The 17,566-nt window shown below is 34.8% G+C and overlaps 1 protein-coding gene across 1 annotated transcript; it reads right to left on the reverse strand.

Moving 5' to 3' along the window:
• Positions 1–2,096: 2,096 nt before the first annotated feature.
• Positions 2,097–3,185, reverse strand: LOC128193760 (uncharacterized). The gene has a single exon (XM_052867855.1). The coding sequence runs from the start codon at positions 3,183–3,185 to the stop codon at positions 2,097–2,099; it is 1,089 nt and encodes a 362-aa protein (XP_052723815.1).
• Between the last annotated feature and the right edge of the window lie 14,381 nt (positions 3,186–17,566).

A 17,566-nucleotide genomic window follows, 5' to 3' on the forward strand; every position in this document is an offset into this window, starting at 1 on the left:
ATAGATCTTTATCTACATTATTAAAGGTAATATTAAGAGGTAATAACAAATCTTGGGATGAACATCTACCTCATATTGAATTTGCTTATAATAGAGTAGTCCACAAGACTACTAATCTTTCCCCTTTTGAGGTTGTTTATGGTTTTAACCCTATCACACCTCTTGATTTACTACCTCTTCCAGAATCATCTTCTTTTCTTCATAAAGAAGGTGCTTCTAAAGCGGAGTTCATCAAGAAGTTACATGAGAAAGTCAAAATCCAAATTGAAAAACAAACTCAAAAATATGCAGAATACAACAACAAAGGGAGAAAGAAAATAGTTTTTGAAAAAGGAGACCTAGTTTGGCTTCATTTGAGAAAGGAAAGATTTCCCTCTCAAAGGAAGTCCAAATTTGTCCAAGAGGAGATGGTCAATTAAAGGTGGTAAAAAAGATAAACGATAATGCATACATCTTAGATCTCCCTGAAAGTTATGGTGTCAGTCATACTTTTAACATCTGCGACTTAATTCCTTTCACAGGGAATGATCAACAGGTTGAAGCAGATCTGAGGACAGATCCTTTTCAAGAGGGAGGGTCTGATGGAAGACCATCTAAGACACACATTGGACCTCTTACTAGAGCCATGGCAAAGAGGATTCAAGAGGAAGAAGGATCACCTACCATTTTGCTTCTATGGAAGGTAATTTACATTAATCCTTCTTCCCATAATTAAAAGCACATTTTCTTTGCTTTGTAGGATTAATAAAATTAGAGGGAGCAGCTGCCAGCATAGCATTTGAGCACGTGAAAAGAGAGACTTGGAGGGAGAAGCTTGTTGCCAAAGCTATCAAAAAGCTCAGCCACTAACCTAGCTAGCCCAGCGTTTCAGAATTGGTGCTGTTTCACGTGTGCTGCTGAGTTGGAATGAGGCATGTTTGAAGCTGAAGCAAATTGGCGCCTTTTTCTTTAATTTCATTTGCTTTTGGATTGAATTTGATTTCAGATTTGAGGCTCTTATCTTCCTATAAATAGGAGACCTCTTCCCCCTTTTGTAGACACTTTTAAGCTTAGTGTAATTGCTGCAAAAATGAAATTCCAGCTTATCTTTACTCTTGAGTCAACCCACTTCTTCACTTTCTTTCTCCTTACCTCTAGCTTCCTTCCAAAGTAGGAAGGCCCTCTGAGCTGAGAGGTTCTAACCCACTCCATTCTTCACTGAAACCATACCATTCTCTGCATCTATTTCAGAATTCCGCTGCCTTCATTCTGCTCACTGGAACGTTTGCTCTTTGGCTTCCTGGTTCAATGAGTCTCACCCATAGCAAGTTTCCATCATTCCCTCTGTTCCACCAACAACTTTTCCACCATTTTCTAGATACTTTTTGGTTATCTTGGAATAAGGAGCTTCAATTTCAAATCTTCCATCTTTTGTTTTGCTTTTAAAAACCCACATCCTATTTTTGAGTATAAGTTGTTCTCCTGATCTGGGCTCGTTGCTTTGCATCAACAATTGGTGGTGATCTAGATTATCATCTTCATCAGCGTTTTCCAAAACATAGTTAGATTTATTGTCAAACAATTGGGTAACTGATGAACAAATTTTCAATTCCTAAAAACGGAGTCAAAAACTTGTTAACCTTCGGCAAGTGTAACCGAATCGTATCAAGTAATAAACCTGGTAAGACCAAGTATCGTTCTCCCAAAGGACTCACGACCTAGACATTTATGTGATTTATTGATTAATTAAGACTTATGAACAAATTGTTGTAAGTTTCAAATGCAAAAGACTGAAAAGTAAATATGTATGCATGTGATGATAAATCTTCTGTAAAAACTAGCATGACCCAGAAAGCTTCTGATTCCCTTCACATTTGTTGATGGCGGAAGTTTTTCAATAACTTCCACTTTGGCTCTGTCAACCTCAATTCCCCTGGAAGAAATTTTATGCCCCAAAACAATACCTTAAGTGACTATAAAGTGACATTTCTCCCAATTTAGAACAAGGTTGGATTGGGTGCATCTTTTAAGTACAACATCCAAGTTAGACAAACACTCATGAAAGGAACTGCCAAATGCTGAAAAATCATCCATGAAAACCTCAATGCACTTTTCTATTAAATCTGCGAAGATGGCTTGCATGCATCTCTGAAACCTGGAGCATTACATAACCCAAACGACATTTTTCTGTAGGCAAAACCTCCAAATGGGCATGTGAAAGTCGTCTTCTCCTGGTCTTTAGGGTCCACCACAATTTGATTGTAACCTGAATATCTATCCAGAAAGCAATAAAAAGCCTGACCTGACAGTCTCTCCAGCATATGATCCATAAACAGAAGGGGAAAGTGATCCTTTCTAGTAGCATTGTTCAACTTCCTGTAGTCAATGCGCATCCTCCATCGTGTAACAGTCCTTGTGGGTATGAGCTCATTTTTTTCATTAGAAATAACCGTCATCCCACCTTTTTTTGGTACCACTTGTACTGGGCTTACCCATGCACTGTCAGAAATAGGATAAATAATGCCAGCTTCAAGTAACTTTAGCACTTTTTTCCTCACTTCCTCCTTCATCACTAGATTGAGCCTCTTCTGTGGTTGAGCAACTGGTTTGTACTCATCCTCCATGAATATCTTGTGCATGCAATATGTTGGACTTATACCTTTGAGATTTGAGATTGACCATCCAATAGCTCCTTTGTTGGCTTTGAGTATTTCTACCAACTTTTCTTCTTCTTTTGGAGAGAGAGAATTGTTGATGATAACTGGTTTGTTTCCACCTTCTTCTAGAAACGCATATTTCAAGTGTAGTGGTAACCTCTTCAGCTCCATTTTGCTTACCTTGGCTTTTTCTTCTGTATTTTGCAAAGGAACTTTTTTAAATTCTTCCAAATCAGTCGTGCATTCATCAATTAGTTCCTCTTCTTTTTCATTAAACTCTTCATAGGTGTCAACTAGCATCTCCTCTAAAGAAAGAGTATTACTTGCTTTGTTCTCTTGTATCATACAAATTTCATCAAGAGAATCCAGATGAAAACATTCCTTATCATCTTTTGGGTGAGACATGGCTTTAAAGACATCAAAATTTACTTCTTCATCTTTCATTCTCACCTTCAGTTTGCCATTTTCCACATCAATCAAAACTCTTGCTGTTTTCATGAAAGGTCTCCCAAGAATAAGAGGTACATTCACGTCCTCCTCCATCTCCATGATGACAAAGTCCACAGGATAAAGAAATTTATCTACCTTCACAAGCACATCTTCAACTTCTCCATTAAGGATATTTCAAGGATCTGTCTGCAAGTTGAAGAGTCATCCGAGTAGGCTTGAGTTCCAACCCTTCAATCTTTTCAAACATGGAGAACGACATGAGATTAATACTGGCTCCCAGATCAATAAGTGTTTTCCCAACAGAGATATTCCTTATAGTGCAAGGAATAGTGAAGCTTCCTGGATCTTTATACTTGTGGGGGGGGGGGGGGGGGGGGGGGGGGGGGGGGTAAGAGCTTTTGTATGATAGCACTACAGTTTCCTTGAACTTCAATGGTTTCTTCTTCAATGTACTTTCTTTTCTTTGTAAGGAACTCCTTCAAAAATTTAGGATATGAAGGCATTTGTTGCAGAGCCTCAGAGAAGGGTATATTAATCTCCAATTTCGTGAAGATTTCAATGAAGCTCAAACTGTTTTTCTTTTTCCTTCCTGGAATAATTCTTTGGATAAGGAAGGGGTTTTCATAAGATTCTTTTTTCTTTCTCTCATCTTCTTCCTCTCTCTTTTTTTTTTCTTCTCTCTCTTTTTCTTTTTCCCTATCATTTTTATCTATTTCTTTTTCACTCAACCTTTCTTTTTCTTTTCTCTGTTTCTCTTTTTTCTCTCTCTCTTCTTTTTCTTTTTCACTCAACCTCTCATCTAAAAGTTTGCCACTTCTAATAACAACAATGTTGCATTCTTCTCTAGGGTTAGCTTTCATGTTATTCCCCAGATCATCCAACTTCTGAATCATGTGACCGAGCTGCTTCTCTATCCTCTTGAATGCTGCTTGATTACTTTTATGATGAGCATCAGACACCTGCATTAATTGTGGAAGGGTGTCATCCATCTTAGCCCATCTTTCTGATAGAGATGGTTGTTGCTGCCATTGTTGTTGTCCGACAGCTTGTCCAAATTGACCTAATCCCATATTTGAGTGAGGTTCCCACCAGTGGTTGAAATTACTTTAGTGGAATTGAGTGCCCATATAATTAATTTCTTGTCCGAATTGAATTTTGCAAGCTTAGACATAAAATCCTAGAAAATAAACTAAAATAAAAATAAAAAAAATAGAAATAAACTAAAATAAAATCAAATAAAATAAAGTAAAGAAAAAATTAATTAAGAATCACACAAATAAAATAGTTTAAACCATGAGTCCCCGGCAACGTTGCCAAAAACTTGTTAACAATAATTTTGATCTCCAGAAGCGAAACCAAAAACTTGTTGATGGATCGGCAAGTGTACCAAATCACACAAGTAATATAAAATGGTAAGACCAAGTATCTTATCCCTAAAGACTCTCGGCACTAAACAGTTGTGTGATAAATCAAATAATTAAGACTTAAATAAAATGAGATTGTTGGTTGCAAATGCAAAGACATAAAATTAAATATGAATGCACATTGATCAATAGTAGAGTAACACAGATGGACGAATGTTGTTTAATATGAGATGAATATGTTGTTGGGTTAGATTTCACCAAGTTCCTTCTCATGTATATAAGAATTCATCTTTATGCATTAATGTTAACGTCACTCACTAAATTACTCAGAACCCGATCACTCAGCGCAATAAGCCTGCCTTAATTCCTAGTTCGTGCAATTCCTAGCGTTCCTAGAAAATTAAGTATGAAGATCAAAAGCTTAACACGACTAAGTACTCATACCCTCACCCCTGAGAAATATTACCCTTGGGAGAATTCAACAATAACCTGAATTGTAAGGAACCTCCCGACACTCATGCAATTCATAAATCATGATACTAAATGATTTAAATAAAGCAAGCATTGAAACAGATGAATTCCCTAACAATTAATGAATAAAGCATATAAATTAAGAATCAATTCAAATACATGAGAGTTCACAAGGTTACATCATTCCCCAACAACAAATAGATTTTAGTTCCCCATAGACATGGAGAAACTAGATGAACAAGGGAAAAGCATGAGATAGTAAAACCCTAAAAGTAGAAGAGGAAGCTCCCGCCTCCAGATCTGCCTTTAGAGGGTAGAAGAGTATGCTGTTGTGTTGCTCCAGCCAGAGATACAAAACATAGAATGCTTGGGTCCTTTAAATAGAGTCGGGAAAGAGTAGAAACAAGGCCCGATCCAAAAGAGTCAAAACAGAGCAAAAACTGGGTCGAATCTGCAATGCGCGACGCTCAAGCGCCCCATTTAGGGAACTAGGGCGGTGGACGTCGATTTCCGTAGGGCTTGAGCCTTCAATTGGACGCCCGGGCTTCGGTGGTTGACGCTCGGGCAGCCTAGGAGGGAGCCCAGGCGGCGGACGTCGATTTTTCTACGCTCAAGCTTTCTGTAGGGCGCCCAAGCTTCGTGCGGTTCCCCCTTCTGGTGCTTTTCCAAGCCTTTCTGAGCTCTATCTCCTTAGCACTTCATCTTTGCTTCCTGTATTAACTCATTTTCTATCAAAACAAAGGGAATTAGTTATAATATCATCAAATTCAACCTCAACTCTCTTATTCACACAACTTAATGAAAAAGCATGAGTCCAAGCAAGTTTTTAAGTCAAAATTACATCACAGAACGGTATTTTAAACCGTTATCAATGCTCCTGCCAGAAATGAGCAAACTCTGCTTGTTTCTCTGGATTGGAGATCCATCCTTCAAGAGAGGCAAGACGGGGAGCGCGAGGACGACAAGAGGAAGCACCACCACTACGTCTTCTTATGGGCATCCTGCGTCGTGCGTCAACCATTGAGAGTCAAATAGAGTGTTGAAAGGAAATATAAGTAAGTGAGAGTGAGATGTTGTGTAAGCTTGATTTTGGCAGAAATTTGGTGCAATGGGTGGTCATTACTCGATTATGAGGGGGTATTTATAACGGAAGTGAAGAAACTAGTTGTTTATGGCCGTTTATGGTCATTTTTTAACGTTGTAACGACTATTTTTGAACTTGCGTCGAGTGATAATCAATTATCACTAACGATAATCGATTATTTCATCAAAAATATCTTCCTAATGGGCGCTGATAATCGATTATCAATGAAGATTATCGATTATTTGTTCATGAAACTCAGATTTTGAAGAACATGCAATGATAATCGATTATGCACTGCAATAATAGATTATTTAGAAATCAAATGATGTTTCTTAAAGACCAAAGATAATCGATTATTTGGGAATCAAATGATGTTTCTTAAAGACCAAAGATAATCGATTATATCCTTTATATAATCGATTATTCACGCTGATTTTACGAAAAAAATTAAATTTTTCATGAATTTTAATCCTAAGACATACCTAAAACTCCAAAATCTCGTCTAAGATCATAAAACCTATCCTTGGGTAATGCCTTAGTGAAGATATCAGCTAAGTGATGCATTGTGTTAATGTATTATATTGTGCAATCATCCTTTTGAATGTGGTCTCTCAAGAAATGATGTCTAATTTGTATGTGTTTAGTTTTGGAATGCATTATAGGGTTCTTAGTCAGGTTTATGGGACTAGCGTTATCACATTTTAGAGGAATGTGATCAAGGAAGATATCAAAATCTTCCAGTTGTTGTTTCTTCCATAAAATTTGGGCACAATAGTTGCCAACGACAAGACTACACACGCTTGTTTCTTTGAGTGCCAAGATACCAAAGAACAACCCAAAAAATAACATGTTCTAGTAGTATTTTTCCTATCAATTTTACAGCCCCCATAATCAACATCAGAATATCCTATTAAACTAGGTGTTACATCAAAAGGATACCATAAACCAAAAAAGGCAGTCCCTTTAAGGTATTTCAAACACATATACTCTGCATAATATCTGGTCTACTAGCTGTGAGGTATATCAATGATCCTATCATACCATTGTTACTTTTACTTTTACCATCTTTATATGAATAACAAGAGATTGTCATGGGGATGTTAGCTTCTTTAGAGGTTTCCATTTCAAACTTTCTAAGAACTTCTCTATAATATTTGGATTGGGAGAGAAAGGTTCCCCCTTCCATTTTGTTTTATTTGTAGTCCTAATAAAAAGTTTAATTCCCCTATCATAGATGTTTCAAACCTACCTTGCATTATGTTAGCAAATCCCTCACTTAAAGAATCATCAGTTGACCCAAATATGATATCATCTACATATACCTGAACAAGCAAAATATGACTTCCTACTTTCTTAATAAACAAGGTTGAATCAACCTTTCCTCTAGAGAAGTCATTTTCAATCAAAAACGTACTAAGTCTTTCATACCAAGACTTACGTTCCTATTTTAAGGTCATACAATTCCTTTTTCAGTTTATAAACATGATCAGGAAATTTAAAATCCTCAAACCCAAGAGATTGACTAACATACACTTCCTCCTTTATAAAATCATTTAGAAACGCATACTTTACATCCATTTGACATAATTTAAACTTCATTAAGGATGCATAAGCAAGTAAAAGTCTAAATGTTTCTAACCTGGCTATCGGGGCATATGTCTCATCATAGTCTATACCTTCATCTTGAAAGTATCCTTTAGCAACAAGTCTTGCTTTGTTCTTGGTGATGTTTCCATCTTCATCCAATTTGTTTCTGAACACCCACTTTGTACCAATTACTTGATAATGCTCTTCTCTAGGAATGAGTTCCCAAACATCATTCCTTTCAAATTGGTTCAATTCTTCTTGCATAACAATGCACCATTTTTCATCTTGAAGAGCTTCATTTATGTTCTTTGGTTCTATTCGAGACACAAAAGTAATTGTTAGACAAAAATTATTTAAATTATGTCTTGTAGTTACCCCTTTTGAGATGTCTCCAATGATGTTGTCCAAAGAGAGGCCACGTGGTTGTTGATAGCTTCTTTGTTCAATTTCTTGATGCACAATTGGATCTTCAGAGTGAGCATTCTCATTTAAGTACATCTCTGGAAGAGCTTCCCTTAAATAGTCCTCATCACCTGCAATAGGCTTGTTTGACTCAAGAGAATTAGCATCAAATTTTCATAAGTTATCTTTACCATTATTCAGGACAAAGCATTTGCAACCAAAATTTTTCAAATGTGACACATTTGGTTTTCTTCCTTTAAAAAGTTCATAAGGAGTTAACTTTAGAATAGGCTTAATGAACATTTTGTTCAACACATAACAAGGAGTATTAACCCCATCAGCCCAAAAATATTTTGGCACATTAGACTCATTCAATAAAGTTCTAGCCAAGTCTTCTAAGGATCTATTTTTCCTTGCAACAACCCCATTTTGTTGGGGAGCTCTGGGAGCAGGAAAATTATGAGTTATGCCATGTTCATCACAAAACATTTTCAAAAGACTCATTTTTAAATTTTCCACCATGATGAGTTCTCAAAGTCTTGATTTTCAAATCCTTTTCATTTTGAACTCTATTAGCAAAAGTTTTGAATGCTTTAAAAACTTCACTTTTCAAAGTCAAAAAGAATGTCCAAGTAAATCTAGTGTAGTCATCTACAATCTCAAGTGCATAATAGTTTCCACCAAAAATCTTAATTCTACAAGGACCAAAAAATCTATATGCAAAAGTTCTAAAGGCTTTGATGTAGAAATCATGCATTTAGATGAAAAAGAAGCTTTGGTTTGTTTTCCTTTTTGACAAGCTGCACGTAGTTTGTCTTTCTCAAATTTTAATTTAGGCAAACAAATCACAAGATCTTTAGAAATCAGTTTATTCAAATGTTGCATGTGAATGCATGCAGCCCTTTTATGCCATAGCCAAGGGTTTTCCTCTTTTGCAACTAAACATGATATGTTATTACTAGATGCAATCTCAATGTCAATCAAATATATGTTATTATGTCTAACACCTTGTAATGCTATTTCAGAAGAATTCTTAAAATAAACAATGCATTTATCAGTTTCAAGGGTTACCTTAAGACCTTTGTCACAAAGCTGACTTATGCTTGGAGGTTGTGCTGAGCCCTTCATCGTACAACACATCTTTGATGGTCAATGTATTTCCTCCTCCAATTATTCTTCCTTTGTTGTCATCCCCATATGTAACAAATCATTGCTTCTTCTTCTCAAAGGATATGAACCTCTTCTTGTCTCTAGTCATTTGTCTTGAACAACCACTGTCAAGGTACCACCATGACTTCTTTAACTTGGAAGGTTCCTACAAAACAAGTTGAGCAAGAATTTTAGGTCCCCCATCTCATTATGGGTCCTTGGGGTTAGTATAAACAAAGAAGCATTGCTTACAATTTTAACCCATGCATACTTTCCATTTGACACACCAAAATGGTTAATGTTGCATTTGTTAGATGTATGGCCATGCTTCATGCAATAAAAGCAACAAACACAGTGCAGTTTATTTTTCACAAAACCGTGTTTTGTTAGAATGGATGGACTTTGTTTCTCAACACCAAGAGGGGAAGGGGGGGGGGGGGGGGGGGGGGGAGGGGTTGAATTGGTGTTTTATAAAAACTTTCACTTTTTAAAACTTTTTCGCAAACAATGATGTTCCTAAAACCTTTATTGTGCAACAATCAAACGTAAGCAGTAAAACAGTATGCGAAAATGTGAATGCAAATGCAAAAAGAAAGAGATAGGGAGAAGAAAAGAAAACTCAGTTTTTATACTAGTTCGACCTCAATGCCTACATCCAGTCACCCTCCCAATCAACCTTAGATTGGAGAGTAATTCACTATAATGATCAGAGTATTACAACTAAGGCTTTATAGAGCAACTCTCAAATGTAAACACCTCACAAACTCTCAATCAAATATAGAACAACAAAACCTGCCAACATAGAACAACTCGTCCCTGTTACAGCAAACCTTTGAGATATCCCCTCTCAAAGTCAAGAGTAAACCACTCTTCTTCTGATGCCACACGTATAGGGAAACAACAAATCCAAGATTGTAAGTCTTCTCTCCTAATCAATCAAGATGCACCTTCAGATGTGCTGAAATGATCAGTCTATACAGTCCAGTAATCTACTTCACAAGAATTCTTAAAGATCTATCAAACTCTCACGTTCTTGATTCTTGGAGTCTTTTAGTAATTTGTAAACTTTCTAAACTCAATTACAATCAGATATGACAATATTAGAATGATCAAAAGTTCTTACAGAAAACAATTAATGCGTCAATATATAGTTTATATCAATCTTGACGCAAACTAATCGATTACCAAACTTATGTAATCGGTTACATTAAATAGATGTAATAGAAATACAACCAATTCAGCTCCTAATTGAATACACAATAATGCAATCGACTCTCATTAAATGCTGGTCAAACACATTTAAAAATATGACCGTTATAACAGTTATGACACACATAAGTCAGTTTTCAAACATAATATACTTAATTGAATACACAAAGCATGTAATCGATTAAGCTTTAACACTTAGATGATTTTTGAAAACTTTTCTTTCTAAAAACACATCACAACACATTTCAAAAAGATATGTGCAAACACACGAGTTTTAATCGATTCACTAACTAATGTAATTGATTCAAAACTAGTTGTTTTGCCTTAGTTCAAAACTCAAGTTGTCTAATGACCTTAATTGATTATCACAACATTGTAATCGATTAAGTCATGGAGATATGCTTTTGTGCATGTGGTTTTAATATCACAGAAGCATAAATTATGCATACATAGATATAATCACTTCACAAACACAATAGTATGAACATAGTATGTCCAACAAATGTGATAAACATAATATGTGCATATTACACAGTAAGCATGTACACACTTAACATATAACACAATACAGAAACATTCTGTTGTGACATGAAAACATTCATGTGTTTTTATTATCAATGTGTTGTCATCATCAAAAACCAACATATAGGGATTGGGTTCAGCTAACACAATGCTCCCCCTATCAACACCTTTTTCAACCCAAACTCTACGAGTTCTTTTAACTTGAGATTTCTTATGTTGATGCATGTTCTTGTTTTTAAAGTTGCTTTTTTAAAACCATTTTGAGCATGCGACACAGATTTCGTAGCTTTAGTGAGCAAATTTTCAAGAATATCTATGTCCAAAATGTGACTTTTACTAGATAAACATTCAACAGATTTTTCAATCACATTAGGATCATATTCTTTCATTTCAAGATTACTAGTCTTATTTCTTAGGATGACCTCTTTATCTAATGCTTTTTCATATTTCAGCTTTAATTCATGAAATTCCTTTTTTAACATCTTATGTGCAACATCCAATTTTTCAAATTCATTCATTAACTCAAAGAAAGCTTTTTGTAAATCTAATTCACTAGATTCAAAGCTAGAATTACTTACTTGACTTACACCATCATCAAAATCAGCCATTAAGCAAAGATTTGCTTCCTCATCTTAGTCACTTGAGTTTGACGAGCTAGAATCATTTGCTTCCTTCATCTTCTTAGGGAATTTCTTTTCTTTCCTTTCTTCACTTTTCTTATTCTTGGGACAATCGGACTTGACATGTCCTCTTTCTCCACATCCGTAGGACTTGATGCTTGATGGAGATCCTTGATTGTCCTTCTTTACATTTCTGAACTTGTCCTTACCCTTTGCTCTCATGAACTTGGCAAACTTCTTTATCATGAGGCTCATATTTTCCTCATCCTCAGAATCATCAACATCATTCCTTTTTTAATTCTTCCCTTTGGAGATTTCGGATTTGAAGGACAAGTTTTTCTTCTTTCCTTGATCTATTCAGCTCAAGGTCGTGATGACGGAGCTTTCCAAAAAGGATTGCCATCGACATTTGGGGGAGGTTTTGAGATTCTGATATGGCTATCACATTTGGTTGACAAGACTTGTGCAACGATTTCAAAATATTTACATTAAGCTCATCAACATCAAAGGTCTTACCCAACCCTGTTAGATGGTTCACGATGTGAGTGAAATGCTTCTGAACATCAGCTATTGTTTCTCCAGGCTGCATCCTGAACATTTTATACTCCTAGATAACTGTGTTGTTCCTTGCGCATTTCACATTGTCAGTACCTTAATGTGTGACTCTCAGAACTTCCCTCATTTCCTGCATTGTCTTACACATAAAAATTCTATAGAACTCATCAAGCACCATAATAGAGGAAATAATATTACGAGCTTTAATATCTAATTGAGCTTTTCTACTTTCCTCACCAATCCATGAAAAATATGGTTTTTCTTGTTCTACACCATCAATAGTTCGCGTAGGTATGCAAGGACCATTTTGCACTGCTTCCCAGATGCCTATATCAACAGACCCCATAAAAATTTTCATTCCAACTTTCCAGAATGCATAGTTGTCACCAATAAAAAAAGGTGGTTTGTAGATTGAGTCATCCTCAGCATATAATTGGTTATGACCGGCCATTTTCGAAAGTTTTGAAGAACTATCAACGCAAGATCTGAAACCAATTGTTGGTTGAACAACAACCAGTATCGTGTAGCGAAAAGGTTTTGCGAAAAACGTGTTTTGGTAAAAAACCAAGAGGGGAGGGATGAATTGGTTCTTTTAAAAATCGTGATTTTCTTTTAAGACTTTTAACAAATAGTTGGTGAGTAAAAAGTGTAGAGTAAGAGAAAATCATACAAAGTATTTTATCCTGGTTCGAATCAAAAGATTCTACGTGCAGTCGTTAATCACTATAAACAGTGATTAACCTTTTTCACTAAAATGTAGTTGTACAGATTACAATAAGATGATGAAATGGAAAAGAGCAGAAAACACCTTCCTTCGACAAACGAATAGAAGTACCAGCTCAATCAACTTGAAGTGAACCGCTTCAACCTTAGACCCACTAAGCGCAAGCTTCTCCTATTCACAAGACTTGATATGAACAACACTAACACTTGAGAACTTCCTCAGACAATTTCTGTATTCTCAAATGACTTAGATAAACCTCTAAGAGGTTTGTTAAATAGTATATATAGCCCAGAGGTCACAAACTAAAAACCCAACTCCCAATTATTAGTGATAATCGATTATTAAAAGTGATAATGGATTATTTGTGTTCGTTATGGGGTTTTCAAAAAGTGATAATGGGTTATCCTAAGGAATAATCGATTATTTACGCGACTTAGGCAATAATGACTCAGACTAAAATAATCGATTATTTTGTGCAATAATCAATTATTTACACGAGCAACTCTTTTCTAATTAAGCTCGTGATAATCGATTATTTGCGCAAACTTTCTCCAGATAGGAAAACTTCTGAGTATTTACATCAACAAGGTTATTCCTATTACATTTTATTCTACAAAATGCTTTTAAAGTAAATACAACAAGAGTCTTCAAGTTCTTCATCTTGTAGCATCATCAAAACCATAATATCTTCAAGACATTAATGCTCCTCATTGGTAACAACCATGTGTCACTCTAGGAATGGAGAGTTTTTCCATAGGTAGTGGCCCCTTGTCACTCTCTCATTTGAGAGGATTTTTGCCACTTGTCTTTGATGAGTCAATACTACATTTAATTAGGAAATTATGCTTCAATGTCCATTATTTCCTCAATTTTGTTAATTGTACTTCATTTGACCAGTAATTCTTATTTTAATTAGTTTGAATAATCTGAGGCTAATTATTGTAATTATTAATTGTAGGGAAATTTTTGGATTATTATTTTGGACATTAAAGGACTGCCACATCATTCTTCACTCGCCATATCAGGATTTTAATTTAATTTAAATTGTAATTTCGTTTTTAGGGCACTTTTAGGGCAGAATGGGAAAATGTCAACTTTTAGGGGCTGGCCTAGTTATTTGTGCAAAAGGGGTTAGACCTAGTTATGATTGCAAAAGGGGGCTAACTCTCTCCCCCAATTTCTCTCATTTTCGTATTTTGTGTTTTGGACAGCAAGGGAGTTCTCTCCCATAGGTTTTCCTTTTACATTTTTAACCACTTTGAATTGGAGCAATTTAATTTTAATTTCTGCACTTTCTTTGTCTATTGCATTAATTTTTCTTTCTCTTGTCTATTGTTATGCCCATTCATTAATACTGATGACACTAATACTGATGACACTACAAGTTAAGTAAGTTTCTCTAGTTCTGAAACTTAAATGGATCTGCAAAAAACTTTTCTTGAATTGCTTAATGAGTCTGAGAAATTAGATGTTGCACATAAAAATTTGAAAAATGAATTTAAGGATTTGCAAAATTTGCAATTTAGAAATGAAAGAGTCTACAAATGTTAAACATCCTATTGAATGTTTGTCATGCAAAATTCATATGTTTAATATTGATATTTTAGAAAATATACTTAAGAAGGATACACAATATGCATGTTGTATAAATAATGGAGTTAAGAAGAAGTCTTTCAAAAATAAGAGTGTGCTTAAAAAGAACAATCAAGTTGGAAGAACACGTAGAAATTGGGTTGAAAAGGGTATTGTTTTGAAAACAAAACTTCATATTGTTTCCTGCTTTTATTGTATGAAACTAGGTAACACCTCCAACAAGTGCAGCATTAAGCACTATGGTGTACCATGTGTAAAATATGCTTGGATTCCTGTTATAAAGTAATCTGCCTCTAACCTCAAAGGACCCAAATAAGTTGTTGGGGACCAAAACTCTATTATTTTGTTATGCAGGTTAAATTTTCAAAAGGAAAATAAGGCTCTATGGTATCTTGGTAAATTTTGAGAAGCTTTAAAATAATATATGAATGTCACACATATAACATCACGCGTTCCACATCCCATAACAGAAAAGTCAACGTTAACAATGACCGGTGACATTGTTGTAAATAAATTCATTCGCTCCATGTCGGTTGGATTTTATAATCGTTGTTTTAAAGGAAATAACATCATACGTACAACGAGCTCGACGTAAAAAAATAACCTTAGTAATCACATAACGTCATCTAAGGAAACAGCTGACGTCTAATACAAAATAAATAAATACTAAATATTGATTTACTTAATATGACGTCAACCGTAACAAAAGATTGACGTTGTATATTACAACCAGTCGTTATTTTTTTATTTTTCTTTTAAATCAACCCACAAAACGTCGAATTGATATTGGCTTCGACGTTTTCTTATTTAGTCCCTTTTTATTATTTTTTTCCTTTTCTTTTAAACCAACCACTGAACATCGAATTCTTTCAAGCATTCAACATTTTATTTGCCAGAAATTATGTTTGTAATTTTTTTAAACCAACTGATAAAATGTCCTTCTATTGGTGGCTTAGACGTTTTATTAAGCGGCTAAATTCGAAGGGTCATCGCATATTACGTCGAATACAATGGGTCAATTCTTTTTTATTATATTTTTCTTATTTCTTTTAAACCAACCACAAAACGGCCGACTCTTTGTGGTCTTCGACGTTTTAGTTTCCAACAGTTATTCTGTTTATTTTTTCTTTTAAACCAACCCTTAAAACGTCCAATTACTGGGGGCTTCGACGTTTTATTATGCCCAAAGGGTCACTCCATTACACGTCAAATTCTTTTGGGGCTTCAATGTTTTATTGACCAGTCAGAAGCCAAAGGGTCTATCCCTTTTTTATTATTTTTCCTTTTTTCTTTTAAACAAACCACAAAACGTCAAACTCTTTTGGACTCCGACGTGATTGGCATTGGAGTAGTTAGGCACATTAATTCTGGCTCCCAGAACTTATTCTTTTTTATTCTATAAATATAGTTTCGGAGCCTTCAATAACCTCTACACCATTTATAAAATTTCTCGTAAGAAATCCTTCTTGGTTTCTTTGTGTTAACTTTTTTTTGTGTTTCTATTAGTTCTTTCAAGGTGACAAAAACGAGTTATTTCTTTGTGGTTTGATTCTTTGTCATGTTGAAAAGCTTGAAGGAGTGATAGAAACAAAAACAAGAGGTTGATACATTTGGATTTCGCACCCTTTCAAAACACTAAAATTTCCATTCATAAAATTTCTCCTAACAATTTGTTAACTTTTTTCTTTGTTTTTCTATTATCTCTTTCAAGGTCACAAAAACTAGTCATTTCTTTGTGGTTTGATTCTTTGTACATGGTGAAAAGCTTGAAGGAGTGATAGAAATCAAAAGAAAAAGGTTGAGAGATTTGGATTTCACACCCTTTCATAACGCTACAACCTCCATTCACCAAAATCCTTCTACATTTTAACTATCCCATGGATCTTTTCGTTGTTAGATTTTCATTTTTTTCCTAAGTTTAGTGTTATTATGCTTTTTTCTTTTGTTTTTGTTCTCATTTATTAACATATGTTCTGTAAAAATGGATTTCTTTTATAAATCCTTTTAGGAGTTTTACGTCGAACCCTTGTAGAACTCGACGTCCCGCTATATATTAACGACGAACCTCTTCCTAATTTGACGTTTTATTATGTGCATGAAGCTAGAAGGAGTAATATAAATCCAAAGAAAAAGGAGTTTTACGTCGAATACGTATAGTACTTGACGTCCCATTGTATATATGATTCGATTACTAAGTTTCTTGAATCATTCAAAAATAATCAAATTGTGCAATGGTATATTTGGATGTTTCTTATTTTAAGTTTGCTTAAGTTGTTTTTCATAATGAATCTGTTTGCTTTGAAATCTGATTGTAAAAAACAATGAATCATCCAAATAATTTTAACGTGTTTATGGTACCGCTTCCTAATTTGACGTGAATCTCTTCGTTTGTAACAATAGCATTTATGATGACCATATACATCTAGTGGTGTTAGACTTCGACTTTAATCTTTTCGTTTGTAACAACAACATTTTTCAAGTCTAACCAAATTCACTTTCCCATGCACAGTTAATGTCGATGACTTTCCAAATTCGACGTTAATATCTAGTCGAATTTAGTCCCTTTTTTATTATTTTTTTCTTTTTCTTGTAAACAAACCATAAAACCTCGAAGTCTTTTATGCATTCGACATTTTATTTGCCAAAAATTATGATACGTCAGTGGTGTCAGACTTCGACTTTAATCTTTGTAACAACAACATTTTTCAAGTCTACCCAAATTCACTTTCCCATCCACAGTTAACGTCGATGACTTTCCAAATTTGACGTGAATATCTAGTCGAATTTAGTCCCTTTTTTATTATTTTTTTCTTTTTCTTTTAAACAAACCACAGAACGTCGAAGTCTTTTATGCATTCGATGTTTTATTTGTCAAAAATTATGATACGTCAGTGGTGTCAAACTTCGTTAATCTTTGTAACAACAACATTAAGTCTAACCAAATTCACTTTCCCATGCACAGTTAACGTCATTGACTTTCCAAGTTTGACGTGAATATCTTCGTTTCTTACAATGGCATTTATGATGACAACAAACTTGCCTTTGCCCATATAAAGTAGACGTCGCATAATTTCAGACTTCGACTTTACTCTTTTCATTTGTAACAACAACATTTATCAAGACTAACCAAATACACTTTCCAATGCAATGTTTACATCAAAGACTATCCAAATTCGACATGAATATCTTTGTTTCCAAAA

This window comes from Vigna angularis, chromosome 8 (assembly GCF_016808095.1).
Source record: "Vigna angularis cultivar LongXiaoDou No.4 chromosome 8, ASM1680809v1, whole genome shotgun sequence".
Taxonomy (NCBI): domain Eukaryota; kingdom Viridiplantae; phylum Streptophyta; class Magnoliopsida; order Fabales; family Fabaceae; genus Vigna; species Vigna angularis.